Source organism: Saimiri boliviensis, chromosome 7, assembly GCF_048565385.1.
Source record: "Saimiri boliviensis isolate mSaiBol1 chromosome 7, mSaiBol1.pri, whole genome shotgun sequence".
NCBI lineage: Eukaryota > Metazoa > Chordata > Mammalia > Primates > Cebidae > Saimiri > Saimiri boliviensis.
In genome coordinates this window covers 101,713,346-101,735,190 of record NC_133455.1, presented here as the reverse complement: position 1 = coordinate 101,735,190, position 21,845 = coordinate 101,713,346, and the positions used below count along the sequence as shown (strand labels likewise).

The 21,845-nt window shown below is 36.8% G+C and overlaps 1 protein-coding gene across 1 annotated transcript in view; it reads left to right on the top strand.

Moving 5' to 3' along the window:
• Positions 1 to 1,341: 1,341 nt before the first annotated feature.
• Positions 1,342 to 21,845, top strand: part of LOC101038219 (ovostatin homolog 2-like) — a 61,367-nt gene continuing 40,863 nt past the window's right edge. The window contains exons 1-8 of the mRNA XM_074403478.1: positions 1,342 to 1,380; positions 7,688 to 7,749; positions 11,087 to 11,270; positions 11,804 to 11,960; positions 12,922 to 12,974; positions 15,563 to 15,731; positions 16,546 to 16,630; positions 20,548 to 20,665. Of these exons, the coding sequence (XP_074259579.1) occupies positions 1,342 to 1,380; positions 7,688 to 7,749; positions 11,087 to 11,270; positions 11,804 to 11,960; positions 12,922 to 12,974; positions 15,563 to 15,731; positions 16,546 to 16,630; positions 20,548 to 20,665 (867 nt within the window). The remainder of the gene's footprint in view (positions 1,381 to 7,687; positions 7,750 to 11,086; positions 11,271 to 11,803; positions 11,961 to 12,921; positions 12,975 to 15,562; positions 15,732 to 16,545; positions 16,631 to 20,547; positions 20,666 to 21,845) is intronic.

The window sequence follows — 21,845 nt, the reverse complement described above, 5'->3', positions numbered from 1 at the left end:
GATCACAGTAAGCTAGGTGTCCAGGCCAGAAGCATTACTCAAATAAGTTTAAGATCACTGACAATCACAGCACACTAGATCAGACCTACTTAGCTAAGGATATTTTCCTTTATTTTACTGTTTCTTTACAGCAAGAAAAGGAAAAAAGATACAAAGAAAATAAAGATAAAAATTCCCAGTTCCTCTCTTTTTCTTCAAAGAAGTGCTACCTTAATTGGTTTTATCATTGTAGGAATTAATTATTGAAAGAGGAAGAGTTCCATCAGTTCAGAGGAACTTAGAATGCCAGGTTAGCTAAATTTTATCTTCTTTTATTATAAGGAGGAAAGGAAAACATCATATTTTCAAGCCTAACTAACATCCAGGATCTCAATTCAAATTTTTCTGTGGCCCCACAGTTTCACAACCCAACTTCTGTGTTTTCTTTACTGCTGACTTATCTACTTGTTTGAATTAAAGTCCTGGTTATGAAATGCAACATCAGATTAAGGCCTCTGATTTTTAGATAAAAATAAATTTATTCCAGGAATGGTGGCTCACACGTGTAATCCCAGCACTTTGGAAGGCCAAAGTGGGAGTATTGCTGGAGCCTAGGAGTTTGAAGCCAGCTTGGGCAATACGGCAGAAGCCTGTCTCTACAGAAAACATAAAAATACAAAACTTAGCTGAGCATGATGATGCATTCCTGGGGATGAAGCTATTCGAGAGGCTGAGGTGGGAAGATTTTCAAGTGGCACCTCTTTTGTGGAATCATGTTTGATCCTACCCTCCTTGAGGTAGATTTCCTAAATTGTATGTTTGTCCATTGTCTTACATGATCTGGAGTAGTTTTGTGTGTGTGTGTTTATCTCACTAAGCATATACGCTTGAGGAAAAGAAACCATGTATCATTTTCTTAATTTTCATTCAGTAACAACACCTTAAGTATAAACAGATAAGTATATCTTGAGTCAATGAATACGTCTCTGCATTGAGACTTACATTACATCTCTAATATTATCACAGCTGTTTTGCTCAGGCCACGCTTCTCCAAGTAAGGTAGCAAAATTTTCAGGACAGTGGGTTCAGTGGTGAATTTCATAATTACAAATGCTATGTTTTTAAATCATTCTTAGGCATTCTTCACCATCTCATCCATATACCACTTTCAGCTTTTACTATATTCTGTAGTAAAGAAAAGAGTTGTAGAATTAAAGACGTCTAATGAGATCAGGCAAGTTCAGCATGTGAGAACCTCATCATGTGTGTTCAACATCTAGTGAAAGTCAACCTCAAGGTCTTCATGAGTAGGCATAGAATACGTCTTACAATAATACCTTTGGGTATTCATGAATTCTGTATATGGGCCCATATGACCTTGATATTCTTCTGAGCAACATGGTAAGTAGAGTCACTAGTTAAAGTAAAGAAAGCAAGGGAGTGTTACGTAGCTGAGATGAGATGAGATGAATAAGTTGAGATGAATCTGAGAAAAAGATAATTTTTCCACATTTGTCACCTACTAAACATTTTTTGCACCAACAAGCTTCTTTTCAAATATTCAGGTATCGCCTGAGATTCTTAACCTTCATTGTATTAAGCCATTCTCACACGGCTATAAAGACATAACCGAGACTGGGTAATTTATAAAGAAAAAAAGGATTAATTGACTCATGGTTCTACAGGCTGGAGAGGTCTGAGAGAAACTTGCAATGATGGTGGAAGGGGAAGGGGAGGCAGGTGTGTCTTACATGCCCGAAGGGGGAAGAGCACGAAGGAGGAGGTGCTATACACTTTTAAACAACCAGGTCTCATGAGAACTCACTATCATGAGAACAGCAGGGGAGAACTCCACCCCCATGACACAACAACCTCCCACCACGACCCTCTTCCAAACACTGGGGATTATAATTCGATGTGAGATTTGGGCAGTGACACAAATTCAAACCATATCACTCATATAAGTTATTTTAATGTTTTTTCTGGGTTTTTTTTTTAAGATGCTAACACAGTTCTCTCTTGTGTTGTAGATTCAAACTGAAGCCCAAAACTTTTAAGCAATTGACTCAAGGTCACTGAGCTAGTCACTGGTGGATTATGGTTGTGAAACAAAGTCTTCATTTTTCAAGTCCAGAATTCTCGTATTTATATTATCAGTGGTTCTTAAGCATTTATTAACAATGAAACTGTTTTCCCCTGAATCCAATCTTATGCAACCTCAGTATATATCTGATAAAGCCTGCATTTCTTTAACATAAAAAAAGAATTAAAGATGTATGAACTACGATGTTGGTGGTTGCATTTAGTAAGACTTTGTTTGACATTTGTCTGTTTATTTACACGTCTGTCAGTCTGTTTGCTTGGGTAGTGTGCTATTATTCAGGATTAGAAGAGTCTTAGGCAAATGAAAAGATAAAAACTGGTCCTAAATGACCTTGGATAAAATTATAACTTTGACGCTGTTGAACTTTGCAGAGTTGAAAAGATATGACTCTGCAGAACAAGTCAAATCACACACGCTCACCTGGCTCCTCACTATCCACTTGCCTCTTTCCCATTCTTTTTGGATCCCCCATCCACGGGTGGGTGTTGTACCCAGAAATTTCTTGGCAACTCTGACAATCAATCTTTGATGGTAGAGATCAACATGTGACATCAACAAGAGCCATTTAACTTGTCAAGCAGCTTATTCCTTTACAAGGAAAAGGTGATTTTCCTTTCAATTGATTGCAACATCAAGAATGGAACAGTTTTATTTATATTCCAGCATAATTAACTACCTACATGTCACTGGTCTTGGGCAATACTTTTAGATGTAGTGTCGGTGAAAACACTTCATAAAGGTGAACCAGAAGTTCCAGATGTTCTCAAGAACTGAAATACATTCTCTATGTTTGACCCTTAAACTATACTATGATTAATTGTGCAGCTGGGAAAATCAAGGAAATGGTTTTCTGTTGTTTAAAAATTTGTAAAGCATGTGATGTCAAAGCAACTTTTCAAGGCATTGTTTTACATTCAACACAGTGGCACCAGGGAAATTAACCAACAGTCCCCATGCCTGTGGATCTCATTCAGCTCAAGTGGCAGAGTAGTCAGATCTTCACCAGTCTTTCCTATAACTGGCTACTTTTCTTTCCACTGTAAATGATTTCTCTGTATCATTTTATCCATGTTCTTAATATTAAAAGTTATCTATAATGTTATCTATAGAGCACAATCATTTCCAAATCCTTTCTTTCCACTGTAAATGGTTTCTCTGTATCATTTTATCCATGTCGTTAATATTAAACGTTATCTATAATGTTATCTATAGAGCACAATATTAAACGTCATCTATAGGGCACAATCATTTCCAAATCTATAGCTACATCTGTTTTTTCCAGAGTGTAAGATTGATTTCGACTCTCAATTCGGTATCACCTCTTTGTTGTACTGCAGTACTTCATACTTAATATATACCAAACTTTCATCATCATTTCATTTGTTTTGTCTTTTCTGTCTTAACTTTAGACCATTTACCATCAGTTTCAGCCCACCCTCTCCCTCTTGTTCAACCCCCTACCGTCAACCCCGAAAACAACCTGAAGTTCTAATAATTGGAATGAAAATATGTCTTTTCGAAGAGATGTTACCATTGTAAAGGCCTTACTTCTGTAAGCCAGGATAATCTTTGAGCAAATGTTTGCTTTTAAGTCAGAATCTCACTCTTATTTCCCAGGCTGGAGTATAGTGGCATGACTATAGCTTACTGCAGCCTTGACCTCCCAGGCTAAAGGGATTCTCCTGCTATGGTCTCCTGAGTAGCTGGGAGGACAGGTGCTGTACCACCATGCTCAGCTAATGTTTTTGTGTAAATTTAGTAGAGACAAGGTCTTGCTGTGTTGCCAAAGCTGGTCTTGAACTCCTGGATTTAAACAATCCTCCCACTGAAACCTCCCAAGAGAAAGGAAACATAGTTGGCCTCATCCTATCTTCATTGGGTCTTGTTTGGAAAGCTGAGTCTCCTATAAGAATAATGGTTTTTCCTTTTGAAAATTTGTAAGTTATCATTTTGGCTAAATGAATGACTTATGGTAACTTAAGATTCTATTTTGTAATATACAGTATTTTAAACCTTTGATACTTAAGAAACCTTTGAAAATCAAGCTCAAACTTAAAATAAAGAAAAAAAAATTAATTCCCCTAAAGTCCAAAAGACACATTTGGCTTATTTAATGTATTAAAATCATCCAGAAAAAGTTGTTAAATATAAAATGGTGTTTAACTTTCTTTAGGTTATATTTACATAAATTTGTTATTAGCATGTGTTGTAAAATTGTATAAAATTCCGATAATTCTGATATGCCTCAGTATATGTGTTCAATAATAATTATAATTGTTGGTGTGAATTATTGTGTGCCAAAAAGGTAACAAATTTCCTTGTCAATTGTGTCTTTAGTTTTGATGAAAACGTTTTTGTCATCCACAGACAATTGCTGTCTTCATGTGGTTCCCTTTTAAAGATGGTTTTATAATCAGCTGTGCATCATGGACAGGGGCTCTTGATTGCAAGTGTCTGATAACTTTGCAGATTATGACATTAGAATAAAGGAATACACTTCTGGAAGTCTCACGGAGAGCTGAAGTGTTCATAAATATCAAACAGAAGTTAACTGCATGAACTAAATTAATAAAAGTCTAAAGTAACCTTTTTAACTTTGCTTAAAATGCCGTTGATCCTCTGCTTTGTTTTTCAGAGTGAAGGAAACCTCTTTTAAGCTATTTATAGCTTGCAGCAATTGAGTAACATATACTCCTATGAACACAATTTGGAGCGTATTTGTTTATCTCTACGTGATTTCTGCAGAATTTGTGAGTATCCTTAATTTATGGCAATATAGTTATTTGTGTAAGTACCATCAGAATCTGTTTACTTTTGTAACAGGGCACAATTGGAAAAACTGGTTATTTGACCCAGGCTTTACCTGGAGTAGCATGCTTTCCTTTAAGGAATCAAATCTGACTTGTAAAGCCGATAAAAGCCACTGGTGAAACTTGCCTCATACTTTATCCACACGCTCCCTGTAGCACGGTGTTTCTGGCCTGTGATAAGTAAAAAAATGTCACTTGCTGACAGGACCAGGAGCCCCAAGTTATCAGGGGATGTTAAGAGGAGAGGAGTTTTCCCAACTCATAGCTATTTGAGAGTACAAACCCATGGCTGGGCTTGGCTTTGAAAATATTCCTGTGGAACAGAGTTCCATCAAAGCCAATGTATAAAAACCTATGTGAAAAAGATGATTCTTGCTGTGCCTTATGTGAATAATCAGGCCAACTATAATAAAACGAAAGTTTATTTTGCAAACAAATCAGTCCTATCATAATTTGTTTTTAATACAAATAAGGACTGGAGAGAGAAAAATCATGTTCCAAAAACTATAGTACACCTGTTGCTAGCTGTTTTTGAATGTTTATTTTTTATTTTTCTTCAATTTAGACTAAATCATAAATTTTCTGTGGACTGTAAGTCCCCAAACCAATGCTTTCAAATCTTTACTTTTAAAACTGGAAATTGCACTCCTTACCCTATACCTCATTATTTACCTTGTAGTACACTGTCTGTTTAAATGCTACACTAAAACAATAAATAAATATACTACCACCTTTGTCATAAAAGCCTTGGAACCCCACAGCCTGGGCTGGGTGAGGACCCAGACAGCTACAACACGGTTCCACTCCTCTCACCTTAGGGTCAAGTGCTACCCGCAGTACGTCCCCTGACAGCAGGAAGAAGCCAGAGTAATCGACAGCCTTTTTCCATCTTCGTAGTCTAGACCTTAGGAATAAGGTGTTATGAAACCCAAAGGGAGGGGCTGAAACAGCCTTTGCAAAATTGTAACTGAGAAAACTGTGACAGTGAAATGAATCAGAACTGACTCCATCTCGCTTCTAACCTTTAAGCTGTCCTGGTTCATTCCTGGGTGAAGGCTGAACTAACTTTGGGAAGGAATCCAGTTCATGGTTTGACTCTGAAACAAAGTAACATCCCTTTCCCAAGAAGACCCTCTTCTGGCTGGGAACTAGTCTGCCTTTGCAGGACTAACACATTAGCTACAAGATTAGAAGTTACAGTTTAGGGTCGTGCAGCCTCTGGCTCCAAGAGTCTGAACCGCCCCCTCCTCCGAAATGGCTCCTGGGGATAACATCTTTGTTGTGCAGCCTAAGATCAGTGCTTGAGCTATTTTGCAGACCCTTCACTCAGTGGATTAGTTGACACCACACTGACTGATAATCTAAACCCGATCTGCCATCCCACCCAAGAACAGAAGACAGAAAGAAAACCTCACTTCAACCCCCTTTGATTCCAACCACCTATAATTCCATCCCCAACCTGACCAATCAGCACCCTCCACTTCCCAAACCCCTACCAACCAAATTATGTTTGAAAACTCGATTTCCAGATGCTCTGGCAGATTCACTTGAGTAATAATAAAACTCCAGTCTCCTGCACAGCCAGCTTTGCATGAATTATTCTTTCTCCATTGCAATCCCCATCCTGAAAAATCAACTGTCCAGGCAGCAGATAGTGTGAACCCATCGGGCAGTTATGCCACCTCAGCTTCCCAACGTGCCAGGATTACAGGTGTGAGCCACTGTGCCTGGCAGCAAATTCTATTTTTTAATGTTTTTACTTTATTTACTTATTTATTTATTCATTAATTCATTCATATATATATATATATATATTTTTTTTTTTTTTTTTTGAGACAGGGTCTCACTGTGTTGTCCAGGCTGGAATGCAGTGATATTATCATGGCTTACTGCAGCCTTGACACCCTGGGCTCAAGTGATCCTCCCACCTCAGCCTTTTGAGTAGCTGAGACTATAGGCAAATGCACTGTACCTGGCTGAGTTTTGTATTTTTTTTTTTTTTTTTTTGGAGTACTGGGTTTTTGCTATGTTGCCCACGCTGATCTCAACCTCCTGAGCTCAAACAATCTGCCCACCTCAGCCTCCCGAAGTGCTGGTATTACAGGCATGAGCCACCATGCCCATATGCAAATTCTTACGTGGTTTTCCTACCATTATTCTACTCCCACTTTTTTCTGTTCTCTATGGAGTGGAAGAATAATAATATCCACTGTTCTTCATTTAACATTCAAACTCCTAAGCACAAGTAAAAGACTTTTCACAGGGTAACCATAACTCTTCCAATAGGCTCATTGAATGAATGTTATTTCATACCACACTATTTTCTTCAGCAAAACTGAACCTACTATTATTTTCAAAACACACAATAGTTGATTATAATTCTACAATGTGCTTTAGAGAGCTATTACTTCAGTAACCATTTCTTCAGTTTCTACTCTACCTGGAAAACTTCTAACCATGTTAATATTTCCAATTCTAGCGTTATCTCCTTATGAATTTCTTTTCAACTTTCTCATTTATAATTTTAATGAGAATCTATAAAGCATTGCTCATAGGTTCAAATGTAGAATATTCTTAGTATCACTTGTCCTTGCAATTTACAGTTACATATCCCACTGAGTGGATGGTGAAACTATTCTTATTCTTCTGTTTATCACCAGGACAAGGTCTAATACTTAGTCTTTCTCAACAGGCATTCCCATGACATTTTATAGTTGTCTCCTCTGTAACACTTACCATGATTCTAATGAAACAATTAAGTGTGCAATTAATTAATCTTTGTCTTTCCTGTTAGAATAACTCCAACAATTACCTTCACCTTTTCATCCCCGCCATCTACGGTCATGCTGGCAGACAGTGCGCATTAAATAAAAACGAACTAAATAAATGAGTAAACAGAGGTGTTACTACAGAAGTGAGTGCCAATAACCTAAATAGTGTTGAATCTGTCAAGTGAAGGTGATGTAATGTCTGTTCTTCATACTTCTTTGCTCAGCGGAAACCTACTTTATAAAGACATAGTACATTATCATGTCCTTTTATATTCTTATATATGAAGATGTCCTTTGATCTTCTTCAATCCATGTTTGTTAAAAGAAATTTTTTCCAACCACTTACAGCTGGGGGACCCTTGGAAATAAATGACTTTTTCTGATAACGTAGTTTTCCTGTCTAAAAAGTGAGGGCAAATAAATTCTAAATTGTGGGTTTTGAGGACTAAATGAGATACTGTAAATACCAGCACATGGCACACCGACTGCTACATATTAAATACTCAGCCAGTGCTCCACTTCTGTATTTCCTTCCTTCTCCCTCTCCCTTGATTCCTCCTTCTCCCGTCCTGCTCCTCCTCTTTCCTCTCTTTCTTTCTTCTTTCTTTCCTTCCTGCTTGCTTTTTGTTCTTCCTTTCTTCCCTTCTCTAATAAGAGGTCAATTTTTTTAGAGAAGCATCTTATTTATCTCATTATCCCTAGAATCTAGCATTCTTGCCATATAAGAAGCTATATTCTTATTATCTGTAAGAAGCTATATAAGATGCACTCAACAGGTACTCTTGGAATCATGTTGAACTTTCTGAGGTAAGGGTCCATTTAACCTGAAGACCATGTTAATCAAATAAAATTATTTACGAGTATTCTGGATTAGAATAGAAAGCTGTCATGAAAACATGGTAGTTCCCAAGATAATCATTTTAAGAGTGTACATTTTTAAAAATTCTTTCCTGTATTTTTATTAGCAGTAAACAGCCTTTATTAAATTTAAGATCAATAAAGTCATTTATTGCCGGGCGCGGTGGCTCAAGCCTGTAATCCCAGCACTTTGGGAGGCCGAGGTGGGTGGATCACGAGATCAAGAGAATCGAGACCATCCTGGTCAACATGGTGAAACCCCGTCTCTACTAAAAATACTAAGAATTAGCTGGGCATGGTGGCGCGTGCCTGTAATCCCAGCTACTCAGGAGGCTGAGGCAGGAGAATTGCCTGAACCCAGGAGGCGGAGGTTGCGGTGAGCTGAGATCGTGCCATTGCACTCCAGCCGGGGTAACAAGAGCGAAACTCCGTCTCAAAAAAATAAAAATAAAAAAATAAAAATAAAGTCATTTATTTAGCAGAAAAATTTTACATTTGGAAAAATAAAAAGTTTAGAAACATTTTATTACTTCAGATTTATCGGCCTTGGTAATGAAGAATCGGTTGCTTTGATTTATGAACAATTTGCCTTGTGGTTCTATTTGTCCTGAATGCTGGCGAGTGAAAGCTGGTAAGTTTTAGCTGTTTTGGAAGCTAGTGACTCAATTTAATTAAGCAAGGAGAGAGGAGTGTTAAGACTGGCTCTAATAATACTCTAATGTGCTATCAGAGGGAAGGATTTGTCAAAAATAAAGACTGATCGTTTGATATTCCAATGGAAAGAAATTAAACCTTAAAATTGGCGGGGCCGGCCAGCAAGTAAAGATTGACTTCTGTAACAGAGATTTTCAGAGAGTTGGGCTCCTATGCAGGTTAGAGAAAAAACACACAAAAACAAAATCCTAAGTGGGGATGGGTAAGAGAGCAATGTCTCAACTCTACTGAGAGAGCAAGATGGTCAGGATTTTTATGGCTACGGTTCTGTGCTAGAACATGAAATACGGTCAACAAGGAGCTCCGCTTCCCTAGACCTCATGGCTGCCCGTATTTTAGGGCCATTACAGCTGCTCAGTTATTAGGTTATAATCGGTTATGTTGTTCTTTCCGTTGTGTTTGCTGTTTCAGGCCTGTTTCCAAAAGATTAAACCCAGTTTCTGTCTTTCCTTATCCAATGTAATCTTTAAGCCATATGCATTAACTCCATCAATACTTAAAGTGAAAGGAATGTTTAAAAAAAAAAAAGAAAAAAGGAAAAGACAATAAAAATGGGAGAATAACACACAAGGGATGTTATCAAGAGTTTCCTAGTTTCCTTGGTATGGTTCATGTGCTTTGTAAAACACGTTTCGCAATCAAAATAATGGTTAAAAAGTTTATGTTCTTTTGCCAAGGAATGATATGTGTGTCTGTGTGTCTGTATATGTATGTGTGTGTGTCTGCGTGTGTATCACCTTTTCTTTCATTTTTCTCATTATACTGACGGTAGAAAAGGACATTGAACATTGTAAAGAAAACGTCACTAAGAAAATCACATTAAATGTTAAACACAGATCAACATATTTAATGTTGAATTTTATATTATGAAATTATAAAAGAGTAACTTAACAGTTTCAGTTATCTATAAAATAAGCTTATATTGAATATCTGTTTGTATTAATATTTTGGTAAAACCAGTAATGCTACTTCTCTCAGAAGCCTGGAAAGTTTCTTTTTTGGGAATTGGTACGTTACCAGCTCTTTGGAGAGGTATTTTTCTTCCAAGTGCTAATTCCTAGGTAGCAATGCTTTTGATACCTGTCAGTGTGACGCTAAAATAAACTAATGAACCTCTAAGTGTCACACAACTATTTTCTTTGTTCTGTTTTTTCCTGTGCTGCCGATTCTAAAGCAGAGCAGGGTCCAGTGAACGTAAGCAGGAAGTTGCATATAAAGTGACACTTTTCATAGAAGTAACAGGAGAGGTGATCTAAATGAGATTGATGAATCCCATGGTACTTGCTCCAAAGTGTAATTGATCTTCTATTGCATGTGACTATAAAAACGACAGTAGAGACAGAGAGACAGAGCAGGAGGAAGTAAGGGAAGTGGAGGGCTGAGGTAGCTAATTTCTAATGAGTGAGAAAGAGACAGTGAGAAATTTTCTCTTGAAAGTCTTTATTATTCAGGCATCTGGATAAAATGGTGGCTACTATTCTCTTGAGCACCATTTTGCTTCATTTTACTGCTGCCGTGGCTTCAGAACCGTAAGGAAACACTGCACTATTTATAGTAAAGTACTGGCAAAATGACCTCATTAAATATGTTTCATGTTAAAATTTAATTCTGCTTTTATCATTTCAACTTCTGAGTCTGAGTGCTGTTTTGTTTGCTCTATAAATCTGAAGCAAGTATAAAGAGAATTGGCATCTTTTTGTTAAGATACTTCTCTGTGCCTATTTATTGTAATATCATCTACAAAAAATGTGTATATTTCAGGAATATTTCAAGAAGGTAAAGATGCTTTCTGTGGATGTTCGCCATTTCTCCTACATGTGTTTACAGTGTCCGTTACTTTCTTTGCATAGGCAATACATCCTATGGGTCTCTTCTGTGATTCAGAGTGATTCTACAGGAAAAGCTTGTCTCCACCTCTTAAAACTTAATGAATCTATATCCTTGAGTGTCGTCTTAGAATATGATGGATCCAATACCACTATTTTTGACCAGTTTGTGGAAGAAGATAACTTCTATGCTTGTGCAGATTTCAAGGTCAGACATTGAATATGATGTTTCAGGACTTCAGATCGAAAGATGAAATTAGTTTTAAAAAATTATTTTTACAGAGCTAATGAATCTTGGTTTGGGATGAATTGTAGAAAGTAGGGAAGAAAATTGGAGAATAGCTGGAAGGCAAGAAATAAAGAAAATTTACACATGAAACAAAACTTGTGAAATATTGCCATTCTTCTATTATAAAAAGAGATAATGAGGTAATAGTAAAAAAATTTTTAGATAGTATAATTGTTCCACAGTTTGAGGAAAGAGAAAGTGTATAAAGCAGAGAAGGGCTGGGACTCAGGGCAACAAAAACCATAAACAAAAGGCAAGAAGATATAAAAAACAAACTTCTTATAAAGTGTCTTCCTGCTAAATAAAGAAATTATAACAGGGGATCACTGCCTCCCGTTAGGAAAACATAGGTTTACAAGTCTCTTTTATTCTGAGAAACCAAATTAAGGCATTGTTCACCATCTTAACATTCAAAAATAACTTTCCCATTCTCTGCTCTTCCACATGAAAAGGTCTCTCAGAAGTCATCTGAACAGTTGGCTTTTATGACCTTGCTGGCTAAGGGAGATACTCATCAAATCTCTGAGAGGAGATCTGTAGCAGTCATTTCAGAGGAGAAGGCAACCTTTATACAGACCGACAAATCCATCTATAAACCAGGAGAGAATGGTAAGTCAACATCTGTGTTTCCTTAATATCATTGGCTTCAGAAATGCATTCTGACTTCACCCTTTCAGATTGGGGTTCCACCGGGAAACATCTCTTATTGACATTTGTAATTCCTCTGGTCAGGATGCTCTGCTGTGACCAGGGCTGATGCTAGCAGCTACTGGGAACTTTTACCCTGATAGCCCATAGAGATATCTTCAGCATTGGTGGCGGAATTAGTCATAGAAGGACAAATGTGAAATACATGTGGCAGTAGAGAAACATAATTTTCCTGAGAAAATACATTGATGCTAGCAAACATTAATTTTAGCAGAATTCCAGAAAACTATCTTGGCTACTTTTTTCTACATAATATTCATCGTAGCACTTTAGTGAGTCCAAAGAGAGAATATAATTTAGCAGAAATCTAAGTATAAGAATTCTGATTTTAGTTCTATTTGTTTTCAATAAATGATATAATACATAATAATAATCGGAGTTAAATGTATAGATGCTTTCTTCCAACTCTTTAGTTTTATGAGAAAACTAAGTCCTAAAGAACAGAGTTTACTTCGCGAAAGCCAATGACTTATTGACAGAGCCAAGACCAAAACAAAACCTTCTGAATCTCAGTTTGGTGTTCTTTCTGCTACCTTCTACTTACAACAACAATAAAAAAGAAACTAGAAGGGCTTTACCTAGGTTATCAGATTTATGATTACTTCTATTTGAAGACAAAAGTAGCCAAGATGGTTTTCTGGAATTACAAATGTCAATAAGAGATCTTTCCCAGTGGAACCCCAATCTGAAAGGGTCAAGTCAGAGCCAGGGCAGAAGGGAGTGTAGTATTCCATGATTGCAAGGCAATTACCTTCTCTATCTACAAGCAATCATACCTACAGGGAAAAGAGCAACAACAACAAAATCTCCTCTCTCTCTCTCTCTCTCTCTCTCTCTCTCTCTCTCTCTCTCTCTCTTTTAGTACAGTTTCGCATTGTGACCTTGGATACCAAGTTCAAGCCTGTTGAAGATGTGGTGAGTTCAATAATATCTAGTTGTACAAGAAAATTTACACAAATGAGACAAATCCATTGCTATACAAAGCTTCTTCAGGAAGCTTTCCATAAGTATGGAAATGAGGTTCCAACATAGGGTGCTTTATGGGTATAGCTTCAATGCTAACTTCACATTTCAATGTAAAACTTTCATTTATAGTGAGTTGATTTATACTTTTTTAGATCTTTTCATCATACAAGGAAAACATAGGTTGCATGGAACCTGCTTTCTACTTCCCAGAAGATGTTTTGGATTTCTTTCACATTTGTAATTTTCTTGGAATCTTTAGCTGTAGAAACATTGTCCCCTGGGGAAGTAAGGGCTAGTTTTTGATACTTAAGCTAAGACATATTTAGATCTTTGTGATGCAATATTTGGCAAAAAAAATAATATGCTAATACAGTATCAATCTGTATTTTTTTTTCCTCTTTCAGTATTCTTTAATCACAGTTCAGGTAAGAGACCTGCTTTTTCCATTCATTCTTTTAAAGTGTTTAGATATAGATGATGTGTTTTGGTTTTTATGATTCATAATTCGAAACTAAGATGACTGAAATAAGGGGAGGTGAAGACTTTATGTGCGGACACAATGTAAGGCATCAGATGAAGTTCTAAATCTACTACTGCTGCTTTTAGTGTAAGCCCTGTGGCCAGTGCAATATCCTGGTTTTTATGGAGAATAAAACCTTGGGCTCTTTCTAAGCGATGTCCATGCCTGCAATTGCTTAATTTTGACTGCTGTCCCTTCTCAATCTTAATTTAGCCACTTCTTGTTTTAAGGAAATAGAAAATGCAAACATCTGAAAATTTTGAAATAGTCTAGAAGGTAATATTACTATAAAATTGACTCTGTTTTCAGAAAATAATTGAGGGAGGCTCCTCCTACCTGTCTAGTCTCTAGAACAGTGGGATCTTTAAACGCATTTGAAGTTGTATGCTTATCAGTAAATGAATTCTATCAACCATCTCCAACATATGTATTTTCATCTGTCCATACAACATGCACAATTATTGCTAGCTATGTCTGAAGATGGGTACATTAGGATTCAGGCTCGGCACTAATGATTATATATGTTAATATGTGCATCAAGTAGTCTTTGTGTAATTTAGACAGCTTTGACTTTGTTATACGGGTGTATCTTACTCTAAGTTCATCCTTGTAGTAGGATAGTTATCAGTTCAGTCATTTTCCTATTTTCTGCATTACAGTAATCCATAAATAGTATTTTCATCACATCCTGATTCGGCTAACATTATATTCCATTGAAAGAAACAGAAAGCTTAGCTAAAGTTGACTTAAACCAGTAAAGATTCATTGTTTTCACAAACCACTGAGTCTGAGTGTAGGCACTTTGGGTTAGAAAAGCCACAGCACAATACTACCAAGGATCCAGGCTTAATTTCCTTAACTCTCTGCCACCCTCAATATGTTATTTTCACTGCCAGCTGAAGCTGATTCTTTTAGAGAGAATTTTTAACCAGTGACGTCCCCTTACATTTAATTGACCAACACTTGTATGACTCTAACTGAAAGGAAGTCTGAGATATTAATTTAGCCTTAAGACATTTTAAATACTTTATTTTTATTTTTGAGACCGGGTCGTGCTTTGTCATGGAGGCTGGAGTGCAACCGTGTGAATGTGGCTCACTGCAGTCTCAACCTCCCGACCTCAAGCGTTCCTCCTGCCTCAGCCTCTTGTGTAGCTGGGACCAGAGCTACACAGGAACAAATAAAATAGCCACCATGCCTTACTAATTTTTTTATTTTTATTTTTTGTAGAGACATGTTCTCACTTTGTTGCCCAGGTTGGCTATGAACTCTGGGCTCAAGCAATCCCCCCACCTCAGCCTCCCAAACTGCTGGGACTATAGACGTGAGCCCCTGTGCCTGGCCTCAAGTTTTCTAGACTTCCTGGTAGAGAAAAGAAAAAAAAAATTGTAGTGAGTAGTGAAGTATGTCTTTGTCTTTTTACAGAGATCTTTTAAATCAAGATTTTTTAAATCATGGCTGAATAACTGTTTCTTAATATTAAATATTAAATGATTACTTATTAATAAGTTAATAGATGTATTGATATTGGCATCATTGATCCTTTCTTGTGATAAGAAGTTCCATTTAGCAGCTCCTGCATGCAAAGTGTGCAATTCATGACCAACTTATGTAGAGACGAAACAAAAACCCGTGACCATTTTTATAAGCATTTGTTAACATAAGAGTCTCTTTGCACCCTGTTGGTGTGAGTCCACCGCTTTGGACAGCACCATTCTGGAGCAAGCACGGTAAGTTTTTAATTCTTTAACTATGGAATTCTGCTTTAGAAAAGTCAAAAGCAAAAAATTACATATAATTTTTTAGCCATTTTGGTTTTAAGTGAGATATACTTTAAGAATGGAGTTGAATGCATTGAGGAAGTTATGTTATTTCTACACCTTGAGATAATCAGTACAATAAAATGGTTGCATTTTCTTTACTTCCAACAACTACAGAAACTATCCAAAATATAGCAGCAAAGGATAATACTCTCATACAAACTCTAATTGTTTTTCTTTTATTCATTATTTTCTAGGATCCTCAAAACAATCTGATTTTTCAGTGGCAAAATGTGACTTCTTTCCGAAATATTACCCAGCTCTCATTCCAACTGATTTCAGAACCAATGTTTGGAGATTACTGGATTGTTGTGAAAAGAAACTCAGGAAAGACAGTGACACACCGATTTGCTGTTAAGAGATACGGTAACTAGTTGCTATTCGTAGGTGTCCTATGTAGATGAAGAGTTCAAAGGATGGAACAAAACATTTATGTTAGACGTAGGCAGGAGGAGGTGAAGCTTGATCTGGTTTTCTTCATCTCCCTTCCTTGACCTGGTCGGCTTCCTCATCAGTACTTCCTTGCTCCTCACTCCTTCCCCAGTATCCTTATTCTAATTCCTGACTTCTTTTTCCCCCTAGGAAATATACACTTTTCTAGAATCCCCACAATCTTCTAGGAGATATCTAACAGACTGCAACAGAAACAAAATGTGAACCCAGGCACAGTGGCTCACGCCTGTAATCCCAGCAATTTGGGAGACCGAGGCGGGCAGATCACCCGAGGTCAGGAATTCGAGACCAGCCTGGCCAACATGGTGAAATCCCATCTCTATTAAAAGTACAAAAATTAGCCGGGCGTGGCGGTGCATGCCTGTAATCCCAGGTACTCAGGAGGCTGAGGCAGGAGAATGGCTGGAACCCTGGAGGCAGAGGTTGCAGTGAGCCAAGATCGCGCCATTCACTTCAGCCTGGGCAACAGAGTGAGACCCACTGTCAAACAAACAACAACAGCAACAACAAATGTGAAATTCTGACGATAGGGAAAAGGAAAAAAAAAAAGAGGAAAAATTAATCATTAGTGAGTCACCGCCATGTAGACGGGTGCCACACAATTTGGGGCAAATGATACATAGCTCGTAGAGATGGAAGGTACATGAATCATGGTAAGCTATATGACTGCATAAAGTTTGCTTGCCTGTGATTGTGCAGGCTAAAGTGTATTTCTCTTTGTTTCCAGTGCTGCCCAAGTTTGAAGTTAAAGTCAGTGCACCACACACAGTAACTATTTCAGATGATGAATTCCAAGTGGATGTATGTGCTAAGTAAGTATTTATTCAGGAGATTTACCTTCACAAGAAAACACAAAGCTCAGAGAGAATGAGAAGTGAGAATAATCATGAAACTTTAATTATTTATATGCTTATATTAATGTTATTAGAGAAGCAATGAATCTTCATTGTAGAATATTTGAAAAATATGGAGAAAAACACAAGACATTACCTATTACTAACCTGTCCAACTGCCATTAACATTGTAATGCCATTAGCATGGTAAGGTTCCTCCAATTTTAATTAATATTTTCCATGACTTCAATCATACTTTTCTATTCATAATTAAGAAAACATGTCTTCATATTTTGCCCATCTCATGAATTCCAATTTTCTGCTGCACAAACATATTTTTATGTGACTATACCAAATTTAATTATTTTACTATATGTCAGCTGTTTCATTTTGTTTCCCCAGTAATTAATAATTTTGCAGTATATGTCTTTGTGTATAAAATGTAATAAGTAGCTTTTGAATTAAAAATTGTTTACTTGAGAAAGATTTCCAGCAAAGGAATTACCAAGACAAAGTAGGTAACATTCTTTTAGTCTTCTGATTATCATACTTCTCACCAAACAGGATGAGCCAATATAGAATTCTAGCAGCTGGTATGAACGTGCCTCATCAACTCTTCACCATCTTGGCATATTTTCATTAAAAAAAGAATATGAGCTGTTGATATGGCAAACCGAAGATAAGGCATCTCATTAATTTAATCTGAATTATCTGAATTATCTTAATGTAAAAAAAAATTCTGGGCCGGGCGCGGTGGCTCAAGCCTGTAATCCCAGCACTTTGGGAGGCCGAGGCGGGTGGATCACGAGGTCGAGAGATCGAGACCATCCTGGTCAACATGGTGAAACCCCGTCTCTACTTAAAAATACAAAAAACTAGCTGGGCGTGGTGGCGTGTGCCTGTAATCCCAGCTACTTAGGAGGCTGAGGCAGGAGAATTGCCTGAACCCAGGAGGCGGAGGTTGCGGTGAGCCGAGACCGCGCCATTGCACTCCAGCCTGGGTAACAAGAGCGAAACTCCGTCTCAAAAAAAAAAAAAAAAAAAAAAAAAAAAAAAAAAAAAAATTCTACGAAATTTCAGAAATTTGTATTTTGTTTTTGAAAAATTATTCTTTTAGTGCCTTTTCTCAAATTTCTGATAATAATTTTAAAACAGTCGACCAGGTGCGGTGGCTCACGCCTGTATCCCAGCATTTTGGGAGGCTGATGCAGGTGGATCACCCAAGGTCAGGAGTTTGAGACCAGTCTGGCCAATATGGTGAAACCCCGTCTCTTCTAAAAATACAAAAAATTAGCTGAGCATGGTGGTGCATGTCTGTAGTCCCAGCTACTTGAGAGGCTGAGGCAGGAGAATTGCTTGAACCCAGGAGGCGGAGGTTGCGGTGAGCCGAGATCGCGCCATTGCACTCCAGCCTGGGCGACTGAGTGAAACTCCATCTCGTGAGAAAAAAGAAAAGAAAAGAAAAGGAAAACCAGCAGCTAACACTTTGGAATGTCAACTAGTTTGTTAAGCTCTGTGTACATCATTACAAAAGTGCTAGGAGATAGGACCATCTCTATTTTATAAAGAAAGATAGTAAGACACAGAGAATCAGAATAACTAAAACAGTAACGGACCTTGTTGATGGCAGAACTGGGATTTAGACCCAGGCTGTTCAGCTTCAAAGCCACTCTCCTCATCAGTAACTCTCACGTACTGCATAAAAACAGTTCACAATTTAAATAATTCGCCGTATTTGTTAAATACCCTATGACATGAAAATTACTCACCTTTGAGTATTTTCAGCGGTCTATTAAAGATACAGAGGTTAAAGGCAGGCTAATGAATATGCAAGGATAGTTCTTAAAGATGCCTTTGACGCCCCAGTGAATCTTAGAAACCAGTTTTCAACATTTTTTTTTATTATCAATAGCATGTAAAATCTTTTGACTTTAGGAAATGATTATAAACTTTTTCTGAGTTTTAATGAAGAGTAGTTCAAAAATGCCAGAATGTAATGTACATACTAAATGAGAGACCGTAGATCATTTATGTTAAAAATGAGGAGGTGATAAGTATAAGATGGAAGAAATCTAGAGTCCTAAACGAGCCTCACTGGAAAAACCATACACAAAGCCAGAGCTTTCAACGGCATTAACATCTCGTTTATGTATCTGCACAATAGTATGGGGAGAAAAAAAAATGACAACACATTGATTGGGGGAGTGAAATGTTTCTCAGCTATGGCCTTTGAAAAAGACTTGCCAACCAAATGCTGACAGAGAACTGGCAGTTCCTTAGCGCTATGCCAGGTGTTAAGGACATAATCCATGATCCTGATTTCTGGAAATTTCTTTAATATTGTATTCTGGGTAGATTTACATTAAGGAGTAACTCAGTATGAGCAATAATAATGTCCTGCGGGGAAGCCAGGCAGCTAGACTGAAGCTGTGCTTGCTACAAAGTTATTTCTGGGCAGACTGTGAGAGCATTGTGCCTAGAAAATTCACATCAATTGTATACTGTTTCAAATTATATGATACTGTGTCTGTTTCTTTAGTACTTTCTGGAATTTAGCTTAGAATGGCTGGAGAAAACAAGAAAAATGAGATTATTTTAGCAAACAAACTCAGAGATGACTTAGGCTTTTAAAAGGGAAGAAAATTTACCTACAGGCAAAAAGATTTCAATACACTGCATTAGCATTCATGGAAAGCTTTTCAAATCACAAACAAAGGGAGAATGTTTATTCTCCCCTATTTAAAAATTTAACCTACATGTCTTATGGACATATGTTAGCTCATAGATAATACTACAATAAGAGTTTCATTTTATAAATAAAAGACACGAAGTAGAAATAAGAAGAAATGTTCAGGTATGGTATGTGTGGCCAGATCTAAGTCTCGCCTTTACATAACCATGAAACCTGACACATGATTTTAGTGATGTGAATTGACTCAGAATCTCAAAAGTGTTACGAATTTTTATAGAAAGGGAAAGAGATGAGTGGGAAGAAAACACAGGCTATGGAGTGAGGCAGATCTGAGTTCGAATTCTAATTTCATCAATTACAATGTGGAGAAGTAAGTCACTTGACCTCATTTTCCAAATCAGGGTCACTGGGAAAAATCAATGATATATATCAGTGTCCGGCAATTAGAAAAACGTCTTATAATCTGTGAAAATAGTATTTAGTTTTATTATATGCTAGTTTTACATTAGCTATCTATTAACAACAACAAAAAACTCCAGTTGGCTGGATTCGCCTTTGGTTGAACCTTTACAAATCTTGTGTTGTAGTGGTTGTATTTTAGGAGAAAACAAGCCACTCAGCCCCACCCCGTAAGGTATTATATTTTTGGTCAAAGCATAATGAGTTCATGCCAAGCCCCATAGCCTTTATATGTACTGAGTGGTAAATAAAAACTGGTGTTGAAAATAATCTGGAAATATTTCAAGATCCTGAATAATGCAAGTTTCATATACACATATTTTTCCAATGAAAAGGAAAGTGCTACAATGTTATGATGTTTCTGTAAGATTACAAAATATTTTTTAAAACTCAATGTAATACTTAAATATTCAATGAGATTTTAGATTCTTTTAGATTCTGTCTTTCCCTGAATTTGATTTCTTAAAAAGCAGCCAAATCCTCCTAAGAGATTAACCTGAATTCTGTATAACCTGAATTCCCTACAGAATTCAGGTTAAACAGAATTCAGGTTAATCTGTCAGGAGTTTAACCTGAATTCTGTAGAGAACCTGAATTCTCACCAATAGGTGAGAATTCCTCATTCAATTTGATCAGACTGGGTTACTCATGGTTTAGAGATTTTCTATATAATTTCTGAAGAAGATCATAAAATATTGCTATGATATTGCTTATCTGTAATCATAACTACACCTTCCCCCATTAGGTACACCTTTGGCCAGCCTGTACAAGGGAAAACACAAATCCGGGTGTGCAGAGAGTATTATTCTTCAAGCAATTGTGAGAAAAATGACAATGAAATATGTGAGCAATTTGCTGCACAGGTACAGGCCATGATTTTTACTATATAAAAAAAAGTTCTCACTCATTTTTCATTCTTATTGTTTCTTTGATTTCATTTATAAGAGGGGTTTAATAATACTGTTTTCATTTTATTGATAAGGGAGGTCGCAACTAAATAAAGTGAAGAAAGAAAAGAAAATACAGTGCTTAACGTAGTCTTTTATTCCATAGGCCATGTAAATTGTTATTCACCTATAGATTCATGGGATTTTTAGAATCTGAAAGGTATCCTTGGCTATATTGTTTTATATACTGGCAAGGTAGCCTCCCTGATTGTCCTTTGGAGAATCATTAATCATCCTTTAAATGAATCTGTGATATTACTCTCCATGTCACCTGGATTTTTTTTTTAATGGAAACAGCTTATTTGCAATCATCTACAATCAGAGCACCCACTATGTTAATTTGGACTTGCGGTTTATATCTGAAGTCATCATTTGCTCTCTCTACCTGTAGCATCCTAACCTTCAGTGAGCAACTCTTCCTATCTCTTTTGAGATTGTCTTTTGACTCCCTAAAGTGAAGCTGTGTACGCCACATAGTTCATATTTTACTTCCAATTGTCCTAAAGTTACTCATCAAGTTTAGTGAACATTTTCTAGGTAAATGTCGATAACTTGACAAAGACAAGCAGAATCCTACCTTTGTATAGGAAATGCAGGTAAAGAAAAGTGGAGTGGAATTCTCCCATGTCAGCGGTATATTCTTCCATTGGGTGGTTCTGACAGAGTTCAGTCAACCAGTTTACTCAATGATGGATGTACTCTCAGCTAATGGTTTGTTTTTTACCTTCGTGTGAAAAAAAATCAATAAACAATCTGGTGAAAGCTAGGAGCAGTGGCTCACACTGCTAATGGGAGCATTTTGGAAGGCCAAGGAGGGAGGGTCATTACTATATTCAGTAATTTATTTGTATTTAGTAATATTATATATATCATACTATATTCAGTGCTTATTACTATATTCAGTGCTTATTACTAATAGAAATAAAAAATGTAAAAAATTTTACGATTTTCTGTCTTACATTTATTTTTTGTTCCTAAGTAATTTATTTTACATTTTTTATTTCTTTTCATAACAAGCACATTCTGTGCTTATTTAATAAAATAATTTATTTTACATTTTAAAATCTCTTTTAGTAAAAGAAATAAAAATAATAAA